The sequence below is a fragment of the Hyperolius riggenbachi genome, chromosome 9 (genome assembly GCF_040937935.1).
Source record: "Hyperolius riggenbachi isolate aHypRig1 chromosome 9, aHypRig1.pri, whole genome shotgun sequence".
Taxonomy (NCBI): Eukaryota; Metazoa; Chordata; class Amphibia; order Anura; family Hyperoliidae; genus Hyperolius; species Hyperolius riggenbachi.
This window is the reverse complement of record NC_090654.1, coordinates 7,405,182-7,422,681: the sequence shown is the minus strand read 5'-3', so window position 1 is coordinate 7,422,681 and position 17,500 is coordinate 7,405,182. Positions and strand designations below refer to the sequence as shown.

At 47.6% G+C, this 17,500-nt stretch overlaps 2 protein-coding genes across 8 annotated transcripts in view; one reads left to right on the top strand and one right to left on the bottom strand.

The window, feature by feature from the left end:
- The window catches only part of LOC137531864 (E3 ubiquitin-protein ligase TRIM11-like), a 1,771-nt gene extending 565 nt beyond the window's left edge, over positions 1-1,206 (bottom strand). Inside the window, exon 1 of the mRNA XM_068251843.1 lies at positions 1-1,206. This exon is cut by the window's left edge and continues 565 nt beyond it. Coding sequence (XP_068107944.1) covers positions 1-1,206 — 1,206 coding nt within the window.
- Positions 1-17,500, top strand: part of IQSEC1 (IQ motif and Sec7 domain ArfGEF 1) — a 1,051,066-nt gene that overhangs the window by 188,007 nt on the left and 845,559 nt on the right. The gene's annotated exons all lie outside the window — the stretch shown is intronic.

Below are 17,500 nucleotides of genomic sequence, written 5' to 3'. Positions count from 1 at the left end.
CACTTCCCAGTAATGTCGCCCTGAGGAGAAACTCCGGCTGCTCAACACCTGAGGCAAAGCATGAAATCTCTCTGCTGTTTCTGGGCGGTTCTGCTCTATATGTGACCGGGATGTAGTTTTCCTGTCATCTGATATATGTAGCCAATTACAAGCTGTGGTTACATCCAGTAATATGTCTGCAGGCTGTACAGAGATCCCCCCAGTTACCCCAGACATGATATCAGCCAGTCCTGTGTGTAATGTGTGTGAGATGCCGGCCACATCCAGATCCCCTCCATCATGGAGCTGCTTATCATGTCTGTTCTCTGTGTCACACAAGTCACCTGTGTCTGATTCCTGTAAGACAGTCAGTGGATCAGTCATGTGACACAGCTCCTCAATGTGACGCATCTTCCTGGACAGCTCCGCCTTCTTTATCTCCAGCTGCCTGATGATGTCATCATAGCATTGTACCTGCCTCATGATGTCACTCAGGACTCTCTTCTCCAGCTCCTCCAGCCGTCTCCTGAGGTCTCTAAACAGGGCAGTGACTCTCTCTGCTTCACTAGCTGCTTTTTCTTGTGCTTTTCTCCTGCGTTCCTCCAGACTCTGGACTCTTTTCTCAGCCTCCTCTGTCTCTGCCATCAGCGTCTGCAGATCATTCCTCAGCTTCTTCTTCTTCTTCTCAGAGGCCTCCTGTAGTGTCTCCACCTGGTGTCCCCGATGTTCTCCAGCCAGAGTGCAGGTTACACAGACACATGAGGCATCCTCAGTGCAGTAATACTTCAGTATTTCCTTATGGACGGAGCATTTCCTGGTCTCCGGGGAGGTGGTGGGGGCACATAAGACATGTTCTGGTGCCTTGCTGTGGACTCTCAGGTGTTTATCACACAGAGAAACATCACAGTGCAGACAATATTTCACAGCCTTCACAGAAGAGTCCACACAGTTACTGCAGAAGACTCCGGCCTCCTCCTGATCTGGCTGAGTAGTCAGGAAACGCTCTGCTATGTTCCTCAGAGCAATGTTCCTGTGTAATCCAGGCCGCACCTTGTACTTCTCTCTACATTCAGGACAGGAATAACCTGCAGACCCCTCCTGTGAGTCCAGCACACGATCAATACAGACCCGGCAGAAGTTGTGACCACATCTCAGGCTTACAGGATCTGTATAAATGGTCAGACAGACGGAACACTCCAGCTCCTCGCTCAGATCAGCAGACGCCATCGCTGGCAGCAGGACAGGAAACGAAAGTGAAAGTGTCTGATCCTCGGAATCCAGAAGAACCAGTTACTTATTATTTGGTCTGGGGGAGGAGGGGTGATGTCAAAGCTGAGTTTTTTTTTTTATGGGCAGCACAGAGACATACTGGATTACACTCCCTCCGTACAGCACTAGCTTCCTGGTCTAAACTAGCACACAGTCTGCATGGAGTTTCCATACTGTCCTACTATAATATAGACTACTAGCCAACCCGCGTCGTAGCATACGCCGCATCTATCTAATAGAGTACGTTCCTCAACCTTGAAGCAAGAAGAAGTAGGCTTTCCATGAGAAAATGTATGCGTGCTCAAACACCAAGTTTAACCCTAGCAAGTCTGGCTTTGCAAATCCGGCCTAATTGGCTATTCATGAAGCAATGCTTATGCAAATATGCATTTGCTTTCGCATGCCAAACTATGCAGGGTCCAAAAACCAATACCGCAAAGCGATCGCCCTGCGGGAATTAGTTCATGCTACATTAGCACTATCCAGGAGCGCCACGGGGAGGTTTCCGAATGCCCCCATACAACCGGGGGACTGCGGGGTCCCAGGCTCTCTCACTGACTGGGAACCACAGCGGCACCCCAGAGGGGGAGGCTGGGTGGCGCAGCTGCCCCCCCCCCCCAAGTGTGGTCAGCGCCGGGGAGAGCCATCCGCACCCACCTCCCAATATTAAAAACAGGCACTTACCTTAACGTCCATTGCGTTCTGCAACATGCACATTAACTTGGGGGCACCACATGAGAAAGGAGTGAAGTATGGGTCACCCCGAGCTTTAGAGCTCAGGGCTGGCTCACATACAACACTCCGGGGTGGGGGGAGGACAGGCGCAGACAACTCACTCCAGGGCTCACACCACCAGAGCAAGCCATCCACCACCTGCCTCCAAAGGATACAACTGGAAAAAATGCTTTCCATGAGAAAAATTTTGCGTGCTCAAACACCAAGTTTAACCCTAGCAAGTCTGGCTTTCCAAATCTGGCCTAATTGGCTATTCATGAGGCAATGCTCATGCAAATATGCATTTGCTTTCGCATGCCAAACTATGCAGGGTCAAAAAACCAATACCGCAAAGTGCTCTCTCGCTGCCTGGGAACCACAGCGGCACCCCGGAGTGGGAGGCTGGGTGGCGCAGCCGCCCCCCCCTCCCAAGCATGGCCAGCGCTGGGGAGAGCCGTCCGCACCCACCTCCTAATATTAAAAACAGCCACTTACCTTAATGTCCATTGGGTTCTGCTACATGCGCATTAATTTTCTCATGGAAAGCATTTTTTGCAGTTGTATCCTTTGGAGGCAGGTGGTGGGTGGCTTGCTCTGGTGTTGTGAGCCCTGGAGTGAGTTGTCTGCGCCTGTCCTCCCCCCCCTCTGGAGTGTTGTATGTGAGCCAGCCCTGAGCTCTAAAGCTTGGGGTGACGCATGCTTCACTCCTTTCTAATGTGGTGCCCCCAAATTAATTCGCATGTAGCAGAACGCAATGGACGTTAAGGTAAGTGCCTGTTTTTAATATTGGGAAGTGGGTGCAGACGGCTCTACCCGGCGCTGGCCACACTTGGGGGGGGGGGGTCGTCCAGACGTCCACGCCACCCAGTCTCCCCCTCCGGGGTGCCGCTGTGGTTTCCAGGCAGTGAGAGAGCCTGGGACCCTGCGGTCCCCCCAGTTGTATAAAAAGGGGGCATTGGGAATCCTCCCCGTGGCGCTCCTGGAGGCCTGAAGCACACCAAAAACTGCTAGCAGATCCGCAAAATGCTAGCAGATTTTGAAACGCTTTTTCTTATTTTTCTGTAGCATTTCACCTAGCATTTTGCGGTTTTGTAAAGCGTTTTTGGTGTAGTAGATTTCATATATTGTTACAGTAAAGCTGTTACTGAACAGCTTCTGTAACAAAAACGCCTGCAAAACCGCTCTGAACTTACGTTTTTCAGAGCGGTTTGCGTTTTTCCTATACTTTACATTGGAGGCAGAAACGCCTCCGCAATCCAAAAAATGCCTCACCTCGGGAGTATGCGTTTCAGCAAAACGCCTCCCGCTCTGGTGTGCACCAGCCCATTGAAATACATTACCCAAGCGTATCCGCAGCCGCAAGCGGATTGCAAAACCCTGCCGAACCGCTCTGGTGTGCACTAAGCCGGATAGTGCTAATGTAGCATGTAGCAGGGTGACTACTTTGTGGTATTGGTTTGTGCATGCATTTGCATGAGCATTGCCTCATGAATAGCCAATTAGGCCAGATTTGCAATGTCAGACTTGCTAGGGTAAGGCCTCTTTTCCATGGACTGTTGATAGGCAGGGAAATGCCTCTCAAACTCTCACAACTGCTCACTGCTGCCTGGTAACTGCTTGCTGCTGCCTGGTAACTGCTTGCTGCTGCCTGGTAACTGCTTGCTGCTGCCTGGTAACTGCTTGCTGCTGCCTGGCAACTGCTTGCTGCTGCCTGGTAACTGCTTGCTGCTCCTGGTAACTGCTTGCTGCTGCCTGGTAACTGCTTGCTGCTGCCTGGTAACTGCTTGCTGCTGCCTGGTAACTGCTTGCTGCTGCCTGGTAACTGCTTGCTGCTGCCTGGTAACTGGTTGCTGCTGCCTGGTAACTGGTTGCTGCTGCCTGGTAACTGCTTGCTGCTGCCTGGTAACTGTTTGCTGCTGCCTGGTAACTGTTTGCTGCTGCCTGGTAACTGCTTGCTGCTGCCTGGTAACTGCTTGCTGAGCACACAGCTCAACAGTCCGTGGAAAAGAGGCCTTAAACTTGGTGTTTGAGCACGCATAAATGTTCTCATGCAAAGTACTTCTTCTTCTTGCTTGAAGGTTGAGGCACTTAGTCTATTATATATATAGATGATAGATGACAAGGATTACACTGTGAGCCCCTCTCAGGGATCAGCAGTAACATGACTATACACTGTGACTATAGACTATAATTATAGTACGATTGAATTGTGAGCTCCTCTGAGGACAGTCAGTGACATGACTATATACTCTGTAATGTGCTGCAGAAGATGTCAGTGCTATATAAATACATAATAATAATGAAGTAGGACATTAGACTATGACTATTATAGGATTAGAGTGTGAGCTCCTCTGAGGACAGTCAGTGACATGACTATGTTCTCTGTAAAGTGCTGCAGAAGATGTCCCTGCTATATAAAACATAATAATAATATGGTAGGGACATATTAGACTATGACTATGGTAGGATTAGAGTGTGAGCTCCTCTGAGGACAGTCAGTGACATGACTATGTACTCTGTAATGTGCTGCAGGAGATGTCAGTGCTATATAAATACATAATAATAATAATATGGTAGGACATTACACTATGACTATGGTAGGATTAGAGTGTGAGCTCCTCTGAGGACAGTCAGTGACATGACTATGTATGCTGTAATGTGCTGCAGAAGTGCTATATAAATACATAATAATAATATGGTAGGACATTAGACTATGATAGGGTGACCAGGCGTCCTCTTTTGCCCAGACAGGTCCACTTTTTCCGACCTGTCCGGGACGTCCTGGCGGGTTTTTGAAATGTCTGGGTAGTGAAGAGCAGACTCAGACTGAGCTGAAAAGGAGGGGGGCACAGTGCAGGAAGGGGGGAAAGTGGGCACAGAGCGGCGGGGAGGGGGGACGCCTCCCCCCTCCCTCACCTAGGGCCCCCCTTCCGCACTCCCCCCCTCTAGAATTGCAGCCAGCGGCAGCAGCAGGGAAAAGCTTACCGAGAGCAATAGCTCTGTGTGCCGCTGGTCTGGTCTTCTGCACTGACACTGTCCAATCATGCTCTTGCAGTACTTCCTGTGAGAGCGTGATTGGACTGTGCAGTGCAGGAGACCAGACCCTTAGCGGCATGCAGAGCTATCGATCTGACTCTCGGATGGTAAGTGATTCCCGCACTCGCTGCTGCTGCGTGCAATTTTGGAGGGGGAAGTGCAGAAGGGGAGGGGCCCCTAGGTGAGGGAGGGGGGGGAGGCTTCCCCCCCTCCCCGCCGCTCTGTGCCCGCTGCCCCCTCCCTTCCAAGCTGGGGGGAAGTGCTGCAGGAGATGTCAGTGCTATATAAATACATAATAAAAATATGGTAGGACATTAGACTGTGACTATGGTAGGATTAGATTGTGAGCTCCTCGGAGGACAGTCAGTGACATGACTATGTACTCTGTAATGTGCTGCAGAAGATGTCAGTGCTATATAAATACATAATAATAATATGGTAGGACATTAGACTATGACTATGGTAGGATTAGAGTGTGAGCTCCTCTGGGGACAGTCAGTATATTCCCATAGAAATTAAATAAATCAAATTAATGGTTTGTGACTGCGCCCCTCTCCAGCGTTTAGACCTCAGTCACCCAATGACCAACTATAGCAGGTTTGAGGCATCTGCTATTAACAGTGTAATAATGGCAGCAATTTAAATATTCCCCTTGAAAATCAACAGGTGAATGTTGATTGGCTATAATAGGCTCCACCCACTTCCCTGAATATTAATCTCAGTCACCCAGTGACCATCTTTGGCTCTTCCCACCTTTTGTAACCTGGACACAGTCACTCAATGACCAAGTATGTGAACTTTCGGGTCCTTGGCATCAATAAAAACAAATCTGATTGGTTGTTTGTGGCTCCGCCTCCTTTTCTTAGTTTGAACCCCAGTGACTCAATGACAAACTGTACCAGGCTTGAGGCTTGTGCTAATAACAGTGTAAGAATGGCAGCAATTTTAATATTCCTCTTGAAAATCAACAGGTGAATATTGATTGGCTTTTTAAGGCTCCACCCACTTTTCTGAATATTAATCCAAGTCACCCAGTGACCAACTGTGCAAAGTTTGAGAACCCTACCATTAACAGTGTAAGAATAGCTGCAGTTTATATTTTCCCAGTGAAATTTGGTTTTGGCTCCGCCCACTTTTTGTAACCTTGACACACAGTCACTACTCAATGACCAGGTTTGCGAGCTTTCAAGTTCCTGGCATCAAAATTGTGTGACTGGAAGCAGTTTATCCAGCAAATAAATCTTATTGGCTGTTTGAGGCTCCACCCCTTTATTGAATTTAAGCCCCAGTCACTTAGTTACCGACTGTAGCAGGTTTGAGACCTCTGCTATTAACAGTGTAAGAATGGCAGCAGTTTCAATATTCCACTTGAAAATCAATAGGTGAATTTTGATTGGTTGTTGTAGGCTCCACCCACTTTCTACATTTTAATCCCAGTCACCCAGTGGCCACCCGTGTCAAGTTTGGGAACCCTGCCTTTAACCGTGTGTGGCTGCAGCTTATATTTCACCAGTGAAATTTGTTTTTGGCTCCACCCACTTTTTGTAACCTGGACACACAGTCACTCAATGACCAAGTTTGTGAGCTTTGGGGTCCTTGGTATCAATCATTTGTATATTCCCATTGAAATGAATCAAATCTGATTGGCTGTTTGTGGCTCCGCCCCCTTTCTGAATTTGAACCCCAGTCACCCAGTGACCAACTGTATTAGGTTTGAGGCATCTTAATGACCGCTATTAACAGTGTAAGAATAGCAGCAATTTAAATATTCCCCTTGAAAATCAACAGGTGAATTTTGATTGGCTGTTGTAGGCTCCACCCATTTTCCTGAATATTAATTCCAGTCACCCAGTGACCAACTGTGCAAAGTTTGAGAACCATCCCATTAATGGTGTAAGAATGGCTGCAGTTTATATTTCACCAGTGAAATTTGTTTTTGGCTCCACCCACTTTTTGTAACCTTGACACACAGTCACTCAGTGACCAAGTTTGTGAGCTTTCTGGTTCCTGGCATCAAAAATGTGTGAATGGAAGCAGTTTATCCAGCAAAGAAATCTGATTGGCTGTATGTGGCTCCACCCCTTTAGTGAATTTGAACCCCAGTCACCCAATGACTGAATGTAGCAAGTTTGAAGCCTCTGCCATTAACAGTGTAAGAATGGCAGCATTTTAAATATTCCCCTTGAAAACCAATTGGTGAATTCTGATTGGCTGTTGTAGGCTCCACCAACTTTCCTGAATATTAACCTCCTTGGCGGTAATCCCGAGCTGAGCTCGGGGTATGCCGCCGGAGGTCGCCGCTCAGGCCCTGCTGGGCCGATTTGCGTTCTGCAAAAAGCAGCACACGCAGCCGGCACTTTGCCAGCCGCGTGTGCTGCCCGATCGCCGCCGCTCCGCGGCGATCCGCCGCGTGCAGCGGCGAAAGAGGGTCCCCCCAGCCGCCCGAGCCCAGCGCAGCCGGAACAAACAGTTCCGGCCGGCGCTAGGGGCTGGATCGGGCGGCTCTGACGTCAGGACGTCGACTGACGTCCATGACGTCACTCCGCTCGTCGCCATGGCGACGAGGAAAGCGAAACAAGATAGGCCGCTCATTGCGGCCTATCTTGTTACTTTCGATTGCCGGAGGCGATCGAAAGTACGCCTCCGGAGCGCCCTCTAGTGGGCTTTCATGCAGCCAACTTTCAGTTGGCTGCATGAAATATTTTTTTTTTAATTTAAAAAAAACCCTCCCGCAGCCTCCCTGGCAAAATAATTAAACCGCCAGGGAGGTTAACCTCATTCACCCAGTGACCAAGTGTGCCAAGTTTGAGACTCCTGCGATTAGCAGTCTAAGAATGGCTGCAATTTACTTTTTTCCCAATAAAAATGAATGGCTGAAATTTGATTGGCTGTTTTATGCTCCGCCCACTTTCCCTGGATTTGTAACCTCGGTCACCAAGTGAGCACCTGTGCCAAGTGTGGGGACTCAGGCTTGATTACTGTGAGAATGGCAGCCTTTTACATTTTTTCCATTGACATGAATGGGTGAAATCTGATTTGCTGTTTGCAGCTCCTGATGAGTCAATTGACGAAACCGGTAGGGCGGTACCCGGAAGTGGCAGAGTGCGAGGATCTGAGCGTTTGGTGAGGAGTGGACGGCTGTGCGCGCGGCAGCTGACACCAACCTCGGAAAGCCCTCGGTGGCCCACACAAACGGGGGAGAGCCCGTCAAAAAACTCATGTGCATTAATCGTCTTTTAAAGTGTAAGTGCAATATTTTTTTAGCATTAAAATTTTACAAGCAGTATTACGCTATGTTGTGCCTCTTTTTGGGAGGTTGCATGTAAGGATATATGAAGAGGAAAACCCAGAGTGGGGGATTTTTGGAGAATCAGTGACCCTGTTGCGGAGGTTCCAATACTTGCAAGAAGCAAACAGCTCGATTGGTCGGGGGTGGCCAGGGAATAACCCCAAGGTGGCATTAGACCATACTGTTGGTCTTCTCAGAGGGTGAGTCGTATTTTAATCGGGTGTGGTGGCGGTGATCTAATCTGGATTGCATAACAAGAAGGAATATCAGGGAAAAAGAAGGACTGTGTCGCGCTAGGGATCACTGACAAATTGTTTGAAACTCCTAAAAATCCCAGCGCACTGCCTGATAGTTGGACATATTGGTTGAAGCACAGAGTGTGCGGTGTTACCTGTAATAGCTGTTTGTAGCTCCGCCCATGTGTGCAGGGGGGACGCGCGATCCCCAGAACATATCATCCCAGGTAGTAAGGGATCTGTATACCAAGTTTCGTTCAAATCGGTCAAGCCGTTTTCAAGTGATCGCGGCACATACACACACACATACATACATACACACATACACACAAACACATACACACAAACACATACACACAAACACATACACACATACATACATACATCCGATTTTATATATATAGATTTTAAACAATACCAGTTGCCTGTCAGCCCTGCTGATTTCTTTTGAGGGTTTTGAGAGGGTTGGCGCATCCTAGTGGACAGTGTCGTGCACAGTGGGTTACTGGGGGATGGGCATAACTTGCATAGTTGCCCCAGTATGGCTAGTATAGTTACCCCAGTATAGCTAGTATAGTGGCCAGCATAGCTAGTATAGTCCCAGTATGGGTAGGTAGTGCCCCAATATAGCTAGTAAAGTGCCCAGTATGGCTAGCATAGTGCCCAGTATGGCTAGCATAGTGCCCAGTATAGCTAGTATAGTGCCCAGTATAGCTAGTATAGTGCCCAGTATGGCTAGTATAGTGCCCAGTATGGCTAGTATAGTGCCCAGTATAGCTAGTATAGTGCCCAGTATGGCCAGGGAGAGGGGGGGCAAGAGGTCAGTCTCGCGGCCCAACTGACCAGCAGTGGGCCGCGGACCACAGGTTGTGGACCCCTGCTTTAAGGTACTGTTCTGTTTGCAGAACAATTAATATACAGCTTCGCTTGGGATTCACACAGTTGTGCCACAATGTACAGCTAGGCACTTCCAGACACCACTGTTTCCTGTCTGCACTTCCCAGCTTCCTGTGTCACCTCCTCGCTCCCGGGATATTGACTTGGCATTATCATAGCGGTAATTTATTCTCCAGCGAGCAGCCAAGACTCGATGAGCAGAATGACAAACCCGACGGCAGATAAAACTCTTCAGGAGTAGCTATTTCAGCTCATCGCTCAGCCGTCGGCCTTGAGTTCTGTGCCGAGCATGGCGACTGATTCTGTTATAAGATTGCGGAGAAACGGTGATCCACTCAATCAGGCTGATCACTAAGCTGAGTGGATCCTGTAAGGCCTGAACGACATAATGGAGCAAGGGCCTCTTGGGACTTTGTGGCCACACAAAATACAGGTTGTGATATTGCTTGTATATTTGCATAGGTTCTTATACACTTGGTTTTCTGTGGTACTGCTCTTTCCCTCCTTTCTTTCAGGGGCCGGCTGGTGATATCTGAAGCTGTCAGGTATCTGGGCAAAGAGCACCTGGAGATAATCCTGACTGGCAGCTGTCAGAAGGAGTGGGGCTATCGGCAGCCAATGAACTTTGAGCTCCTGTCACAGATCAGTGTGGGATGTCATTCTCTCCTCAGTGTCTGTCAGGACAAGCTGTGATCCAGTCCTGCTGTCAGCTCTCCTGCAGAATTCTCCTTTGAACCTCTTTAGCTTCTTTCAGTTAATTTATTTCTTAATGTATTTATTTATTTTACAGTTACCCTCCAGCCCACCTATTTATTATTTATTTGGAGGATATTTTTCTTGTTTTCCTTATGGATGAAACTTTATTGAGGCTGGCCGCCGTTGCCAGATCTGAGGGGGGCGAGGAGCTTTTGAAAAGGATCCTGGACGCAATTGCCCCCGCACAATCAACCTCCTCTTCTGTTCCGGGTACTCCTATGGACATTTCTGTCTCTCCCCAGCAGCCCCTGCAATCATCTACCCCGACCAACCTGTTGTCGGCTCTGTCTGCGGTGGAGCGGCCGAACAAGCCCTCAAAAGGTCGCTCCAGGAAGGATCAGCATGCCCAGGACCTCCATTCTGCTGCCGGAGCGGGCGCCGGATACCCGGAGGCGCCGCCGGCGAAGAGAGCAAAGAAACCCAGGCGGCCCTATTCTCCCGATGTCCGGGGAGCTAGTTCCAGGAACACTGTGCCCACAGGAAGTGGCCGCAGTAGTAAGGGCGGAAGTGGGCGCGGTCAGGTGACCGGCGGGCGCCATCTTGCCGCGGATCTGAGGTCTGTTTGCGCTCCAGCGCCCTCCTCCGCCCCCTCTTCCCGGATGTCAGCTTCTGCTTCTTCTTCTGGCCCCGCACCGAGCCCTCAGCAGCCCAATCCGCCTTCCTTTCTTCCGGCATCATCTGCGGGCACGCCTGTCACCATCTCCTCGGCTCCTCCAACATGGTCCCCACCGGTTCTTTCCCCTCCTGCGGATGGTTCCAGCACTTCCTCCAGCACCTCTCCACCGCTCTGCACATCTGCCAGTGTGACAAATCCGGTGCACCTGGCTCAGCTGCACACCCTTGGAGGCCTCACTGGGAGCGCTGTAGGGGCTGCCTGCCAATCAGGGGCCCCCCTTTCCACATCCAGACAGGATCAGGTTTATCCCACAGTAGCTGATGCCAGATCTGCTGGCACAGGGAACCAGGACGGATGTCTTCCTGCTGCCACAGGGGAGGCTGTCGCTGGCTACAGGGATCCCAGCTCTTCTGATGAGGAGTCGTCTCCTACTAGACACGGTGAGAACAGGGGTGAACGCAGGGAGGGTTTGTCTAATAGGTTAAAGGGGTTCTTTCGCGAAAAAAGTAGGCAGTTAAAAAATGTGACAGATGACAGGTTTTGGGCCAGTCCATCTTTTTAAGGGGGATTCTCAGGGCTTTCTTTGTTTTCAACAGCATTTCCTGAACAACAGTTGCAAAATCTAACTGACATAATAGTGTGCAAGTGATTAGGGAGGCCGGCTGGTATCTTGCTATTTTGGCAGTTAAACTGCTGTTCAGGAAATGCTGTTGAAAACAAAGAAAGCCCTGAGAATCCCCCTTAAGGTGGCCACTAATGATCCAATCTTTTTCATCCAATCTTACCATTTCTATGTAATATAAGGTAACTGCCTGAAGTATCCATTCAGTACATTCACTCAGTTTACCCTTATACTACATCGATTTGGTAAGATTGGATGAAAAAGATTGGATCATTAGTGGCCACCATTAAAAAGATGGACTGGCCCAAAACCTGTCATCTGTCACATTTTTTAACTGCCTACTTTTTTCGCGAAAGAACCCCTTTAAATGTGGTAGTGGATTGTTTAAAACAGGTAATTGAGAGATTGCCTGTCTCTAATGTTGTCCTGATTAATTCTGCTTCACCTGCTGCTGTCTGGGTATCCCCAGGCAATCAAATGGTTAACCCTGCTCCCTTGCCTTTACATTTTCCTTCATCATTGGAGATTGGTAACACTGCTCCTCCTGTTCTTAGATCTGGAGTTTCAGAGCTGTTGTAGAAGGAGGCCTGTGTTTCTTCCCCACTGGGTTATCATTTACCTCTTGCGGTGAAGGAAAAGATCTGGCGGGGCGAGCATGTGGATCTGCTTTCCTTACTTCCTCTTAGTAAGGACTATGGCCTCGATTCATCAAGACTTATCGAATTGGTTAACGACAGTTTGGTAAAATACTGAATTCGTTAAGTTGATTTCAGGATTCATCAAAGTTATCTACAGCTGTTAGCGAGCATTCGGTAATCATTCGTTAGTAATGCGTTACAACGGAGGAAAGTGTAATTCATGAAAAAGAAAGTGGGCGTGGTTTAGCGTTACATTTAGGATTAGTTATCTCCTTCACTGCTCTGTCGTTATTCCTGTCAGATCATTGCTGACAGAGAAGATGGAGCCATTTGAAGTGGTTATGTATCAGCTGAGAGTGATTCAGAAGGTGCAGAAGGGCAAGAATAAGGACTACAACCATATCAATTTGCAAGAGAATGGATTTATTTGCTATAACAGGACATCTGCATTTATCTTGAATCATCCTGTAAGAGAACACAGGCAGTGCCAGGGGTAGCTAATTTGCTAGCTGCACTATATTTTTTTTAGAAAAGGCTCCTATCAAATTGTGGGATTGTCCCAAGCCACTCCCAGAATGCTGGTCCAGGTGTTAAGCCCTATTCAGAATGTTGCTACGTGGTGTTCAAAGGACTGCCTTTTACCCACAATTCCATGGGAATCTCATGGCCTTGTGTTAAATTACCGCTGTAAAATGGAAATATCGACATGTTACTGAATGGTTACCGAATTGTTATCGAATTCACACCGAATGCGGAAAAACCTTGATGAATACAACTAGAAATCGATAAACTTCGAATTCGGTAATTTAACAAACTGGAAAAAGTTATCTCAAAGAGAATGATGAATCGAGGCCTATCTGTCAAAAGATAAGAAGGAAGAAGAAGACAGGCGTAGGCCTGTAACGAGGTCTTTCAATAATTGGCTTCAAGCATTTTTAATTCTCGCCAGTGTGATAGTTGAAAAGCAGCCGGAGCTTGCGGCAGGTTTATTCCAGCACATGGATACTGTTTTCGAGGCTCAACGGCAGTATGGAGGGATGGCGTGGTTTACTTATGATGACGCTTATCGTCAGAAGATGTCCATCTATCCCTCTCTGCGTTGGGGCTCGAAGGATGTCAGCTTATGGATCAGCATTCTGTTACCACAGCGTGCGCAATCTCCTAAGTCTAACACGCAAAGCGGGAATTCTAGCAATGTAACATTTAAGAAAGGCTTTTGTCATGCCTTTAACAAGTCACAGTGCAAATTTGCGGCGAACTGCCGATACAAGCACGAGTGTGTCAATTGCGGCGGCCTTCACCCGGCGGCGCGTTGTTATAAGAAAGTAGCAGCTGCTGTGCAGGGCTCCTCCAAGGAGTCCTTTCTGCGGAGCGCGGACGCCAGTGAAGCTCCTCGAGCTAATTCCGTGGCTCGAGCGCTTCCCAAATCGGGAGATCAGCACATTTCTGCTTAATGGCTTCGCGAACGGTTTTTATATTCCCCCATTTTCAGGATCTGGCTGTTCATGGGTTGAGAACCTTCAATCGGTTAAAAATTTGTCAGCTGTGGTCCAATCTAAAATTGACAAGGAGATTGCAGCAGGTAGGGTAGCTGGTCCGTTTTCCTCGCCACCGTTTACGGATTTTAGATTGTCACCCTTGGGAATTGTACCAAAGAAAGAGCCAGGCGAATGGCGTCTAATCCATCATTTATCTTTTCCCAGGGGTGACTCTCTAAATGATTCCATTGAAACGCATTTACGATCTGTCTCTTATTTATCCTTCGATCCTTCGCTGTATCGGTGATCCGTGGCTTCGGTAAAGGTGCATTGCTAGCCAAGACAGATATTAAGTCGGCGTGTCGTCTGCTGCCGATTTGGCCGGGAGGTTTCAATTCCCTCGGTTTTCAATTTAATGGTCTTTTTTATTTCGATATGTGCCTCCCCATGGGCTGTACCCTGTCCTGTTTTTATTTTGAAGTTTTTGCAACTTTCCTAGAGTGGGTAGTTCAGCAAGTGTGTCGTTCCGGTACGGCGTTACACTATCTCGATGATTTCTTGTTCGTCGGGTCCCCCGGTTCTGATGAAGCGCTTAACTTATTTTTAACTTTTAATGACATAGCAGAGAAATTTGGCGTTCCGGTTGCGGAAGAGAAATCGGTTTTACCGACCACGGAATTGTTTTTTCTTGGAATTACCATAGATACGGTTTTAATGGAATATCGTTTACCCCCTGAAAAAATTTTGGTTTTAAAGTCATTGCTGAACCACCTCTTAGGCAAGTCAAAAGCGACAGTCAAGGAGCTGCAAGAACTCCTGTGCCGTCTAGCTTTTGCGAGTCGCATTATGCCAATGGGGAGAGTTTTCTCGCGGCGCACGGCGCGTTTGCTGTCGGGTTTAAAGATTCCTTCATGGCACGTTCGCTTGACCAGAGACGTGAAGGAAGACCTGCTGGTGTGGCATAGCTTCCTGATCAATTATAACGGAAGGTCTATGTGGCAGGAGGAGTTTATAAAAGACAAACAGATGGATTTATTTACCGATGCAGCCGGATCTATCGGGTATGGTGCATATTGGAAGGGCCACTGGAGTGCTGAACAGTGGCCAGTGGCATGGATTGAGCAAGGATATGTTAAAAACATCGTTCTTTTGGAACTTTTTCCAGTATTGGTGGCATTGTCGATTTGGGGTAGATCATTTGCAAACAAACGGATTCTGCTCCAATCGGACAATAAGGGAGTGGTCTATGCAATTAACTGCCTTACATCTAAATCCCTCCCTGTGTTGCATGTTCTTAGACAATTAGTCCTGCTCTGTCTTAATTTTAACGTGTGGTTAAAAGCTGTACATTTACCTGGTAAGTCCAATCTGATTGCCGATGCTTTATCCCGGCAGCAGCTCTCCACATTCAGGGTGTTGGCGCCGTCGGCGGACGAAGAAGGAATGCCGTGCCCGGCGCACTTATGGACCTTGATTGGGACTTTATAGCAGTTTCGGTTCGTAAATTACTGTCTGCAAAAACATGGGCTGATTATTCGGCCGCATGGCAGGACTGGTGCAGTTACGCTGGGCTGTTTCAAAAGTCACCATTCGCTGATGAAGTAGAGTTGGTGTTGTCTTATGTTTGTTCCAAAGTGTCTTTAGGGGTCTCAATCCCATTGTTACAACGGAAACTTTGCGGTATCTCTTTTTTCAGGAAGCTTCATCATTCGCCCCCATGCACGGACTACTGTCTAGTGAAGCAGATGATGAAGGGCTTCCGTTCGGGTCTTTCGGTGCCGGACGGTAGGATTTCTTTTGAGCTTTTAGGTGACTTGTTGCTTATTCTGCCTTTGATTTGCGCTTCGGAATACGAAGTCAGTCTGTTTCGAGCGGCTTTTTCTTTAGCCTTTTTTGGAGCCCTGCACATCTCAGAATTGGTTGCTAAAGCCAAATCTGAGCATTCCGGCCTTCGCCCCCAAGATGTGTCGTTGTCGAATACGGCGGTTCAAACTTTCATCAAGAAGTCTAAAACGGATAGGGCCGGCCGGGGGGTTTGGCTTACACTTTTTAAGTTAGATGGTTCCTCGTCGTGCCCAGTGCGAATTTTCCGGTATCTGTTCGTCGTCTCCTTCTTTTCTTTCCCACGCTTTCAATTTTTCAGTTTAGAGCCATACTCGGTAAATGTATGAATACGCTGGGATTGCAGGCTTTTAAATTCTCAAGTCACTCATTCCGAATTGGGGCAGCCACAGAAGCTGCGAGATTGGGATTGTCGGAATCTACAATTAAAAAAATAGGCAGATGGGAGTCCCATAGGTATAGGTTATATGTTCGTCCTTCTTTGGTGGTATAGAATAACTTGTTTTCTTTCCTAGGTCTCAAGCAGGTGGTGTGGATTATCGGCCACTCTTTTATCTTTTGGGCAAGACGAAGGGCTAAGGAGAGGCCTTATACGGACAACCTGGACTTAGACTGTGACTCTTTCCAGATATATTGGAAGGGTTGTAGGGGTATGAGGTGGGAAGCTCTGTTGCCCAAACTAGTTTGCCTGGTAGACGAATGGCCGGTCCCTGACATCTTAATAATCCATTTAGGGGGAAACGACCTGGGAAAAGTCAAAACCTTAAACCTTCTGGCCAGGATGCGTCGGGATTTTCTGCAGATTCGCAAAATTTTTCCGAACACGGTTTTGGTCTTCTCCGAAATTGTCCCTCGTTTGTTATGGTACGTCTCACCCAATAAACGTTTTTTCTACAAAATTAGGAAGCGGGTAAATTGGGCCATGTGCAAATTTCTCCCTTCGGTCAGAGGTTTTTCCTACAGACATATTGATTTGGAAGGGGGGGTCCGGGGTTTGTATAGGAAGGATTTGGTCCACTTGTCCCCAATTGGTGTTGACATCTTTAATATGGAGCTTCAAAATATGGTTGAGAGGGCCGTGGGCTGGGGTGCCAGGCGATAGCCTGTCTGGTGGCGGTAAAAGTTGCCCACGGTGGTGGGCGGGCTAAGTACTTTAGAAGTTGTTCGACTATGATGTGTGTTTGGATATGCTTAACTTTGGATTATTTATGTTTTTTACAGTTTTAATAAAGTTAAGGTTGAAATAATATTTAAAGTATTTCATTGAATAAAAGTATCGAACAACTTTAATTTTAAAACCGCAATAAACAACGCCTTACGGCCAATTTTTATCCACTAAGTTGGTGTGTTTAGTTTTATATTTATTTTATTTTGGGTATGTGCCTCTTAAGTCCCATGTAAGGCCTGAACGACATAATGGAGCAAGGGCCTCTTGGGACTTTGTGGCCACACAAAATACAAGTTATGGTTTGCTTGTATATATGCATAGGTTCTTATACACTTGCTTTCCTGTGGTACTGCTCTTTCCCTCCTTTCTTTCAGGGGCCGGCTGGTGATATCTGAAGCTGTCAGGTATCTGGGCAAAGAGCACCTGGAGATAATCCTGATTGGCAGCTGTCAGAAGGAGGTGGGGTTATCGGCAGCCAATGAACTTTGAGCTCCTGTCACAGATCAGTGTGGGATGTCATTCTCTCCTCAGTGTCTGTCAGGACAAGCTGCGATCCCCCTCCCACCCTCCCTCTTCTTGGACTTTCTGGACTGTCGTAGGCTATTGCCTTTATTGGCGGTAAAAGTTGCCCACGGTGGTGGGCGGGCTAAGTACTTTAGAAGTTGTTCGACTATGATGTGTGTTTGGATATGCTTAACTTTGGATTATTTATGTTTTTTACAGTTTTAATAAAGTTAAGGTTGAATTAATATTTAAAGTATTTCATTGAATAAAAGTATCGAACAACTTTAATTTGAAAACCGCAATAAACAACGCCTTACGGCCAATTTTTATCCACTAAGTTGGTGTGTTTAGTTTTATATTTATTTTATTTTGGGTATGTGCCTCTTAAGTCCCATGGAGAAGTTGTATGCAGATCACCGTTTATAGTGATTCCGCTATCACGATACCTTGCAAATC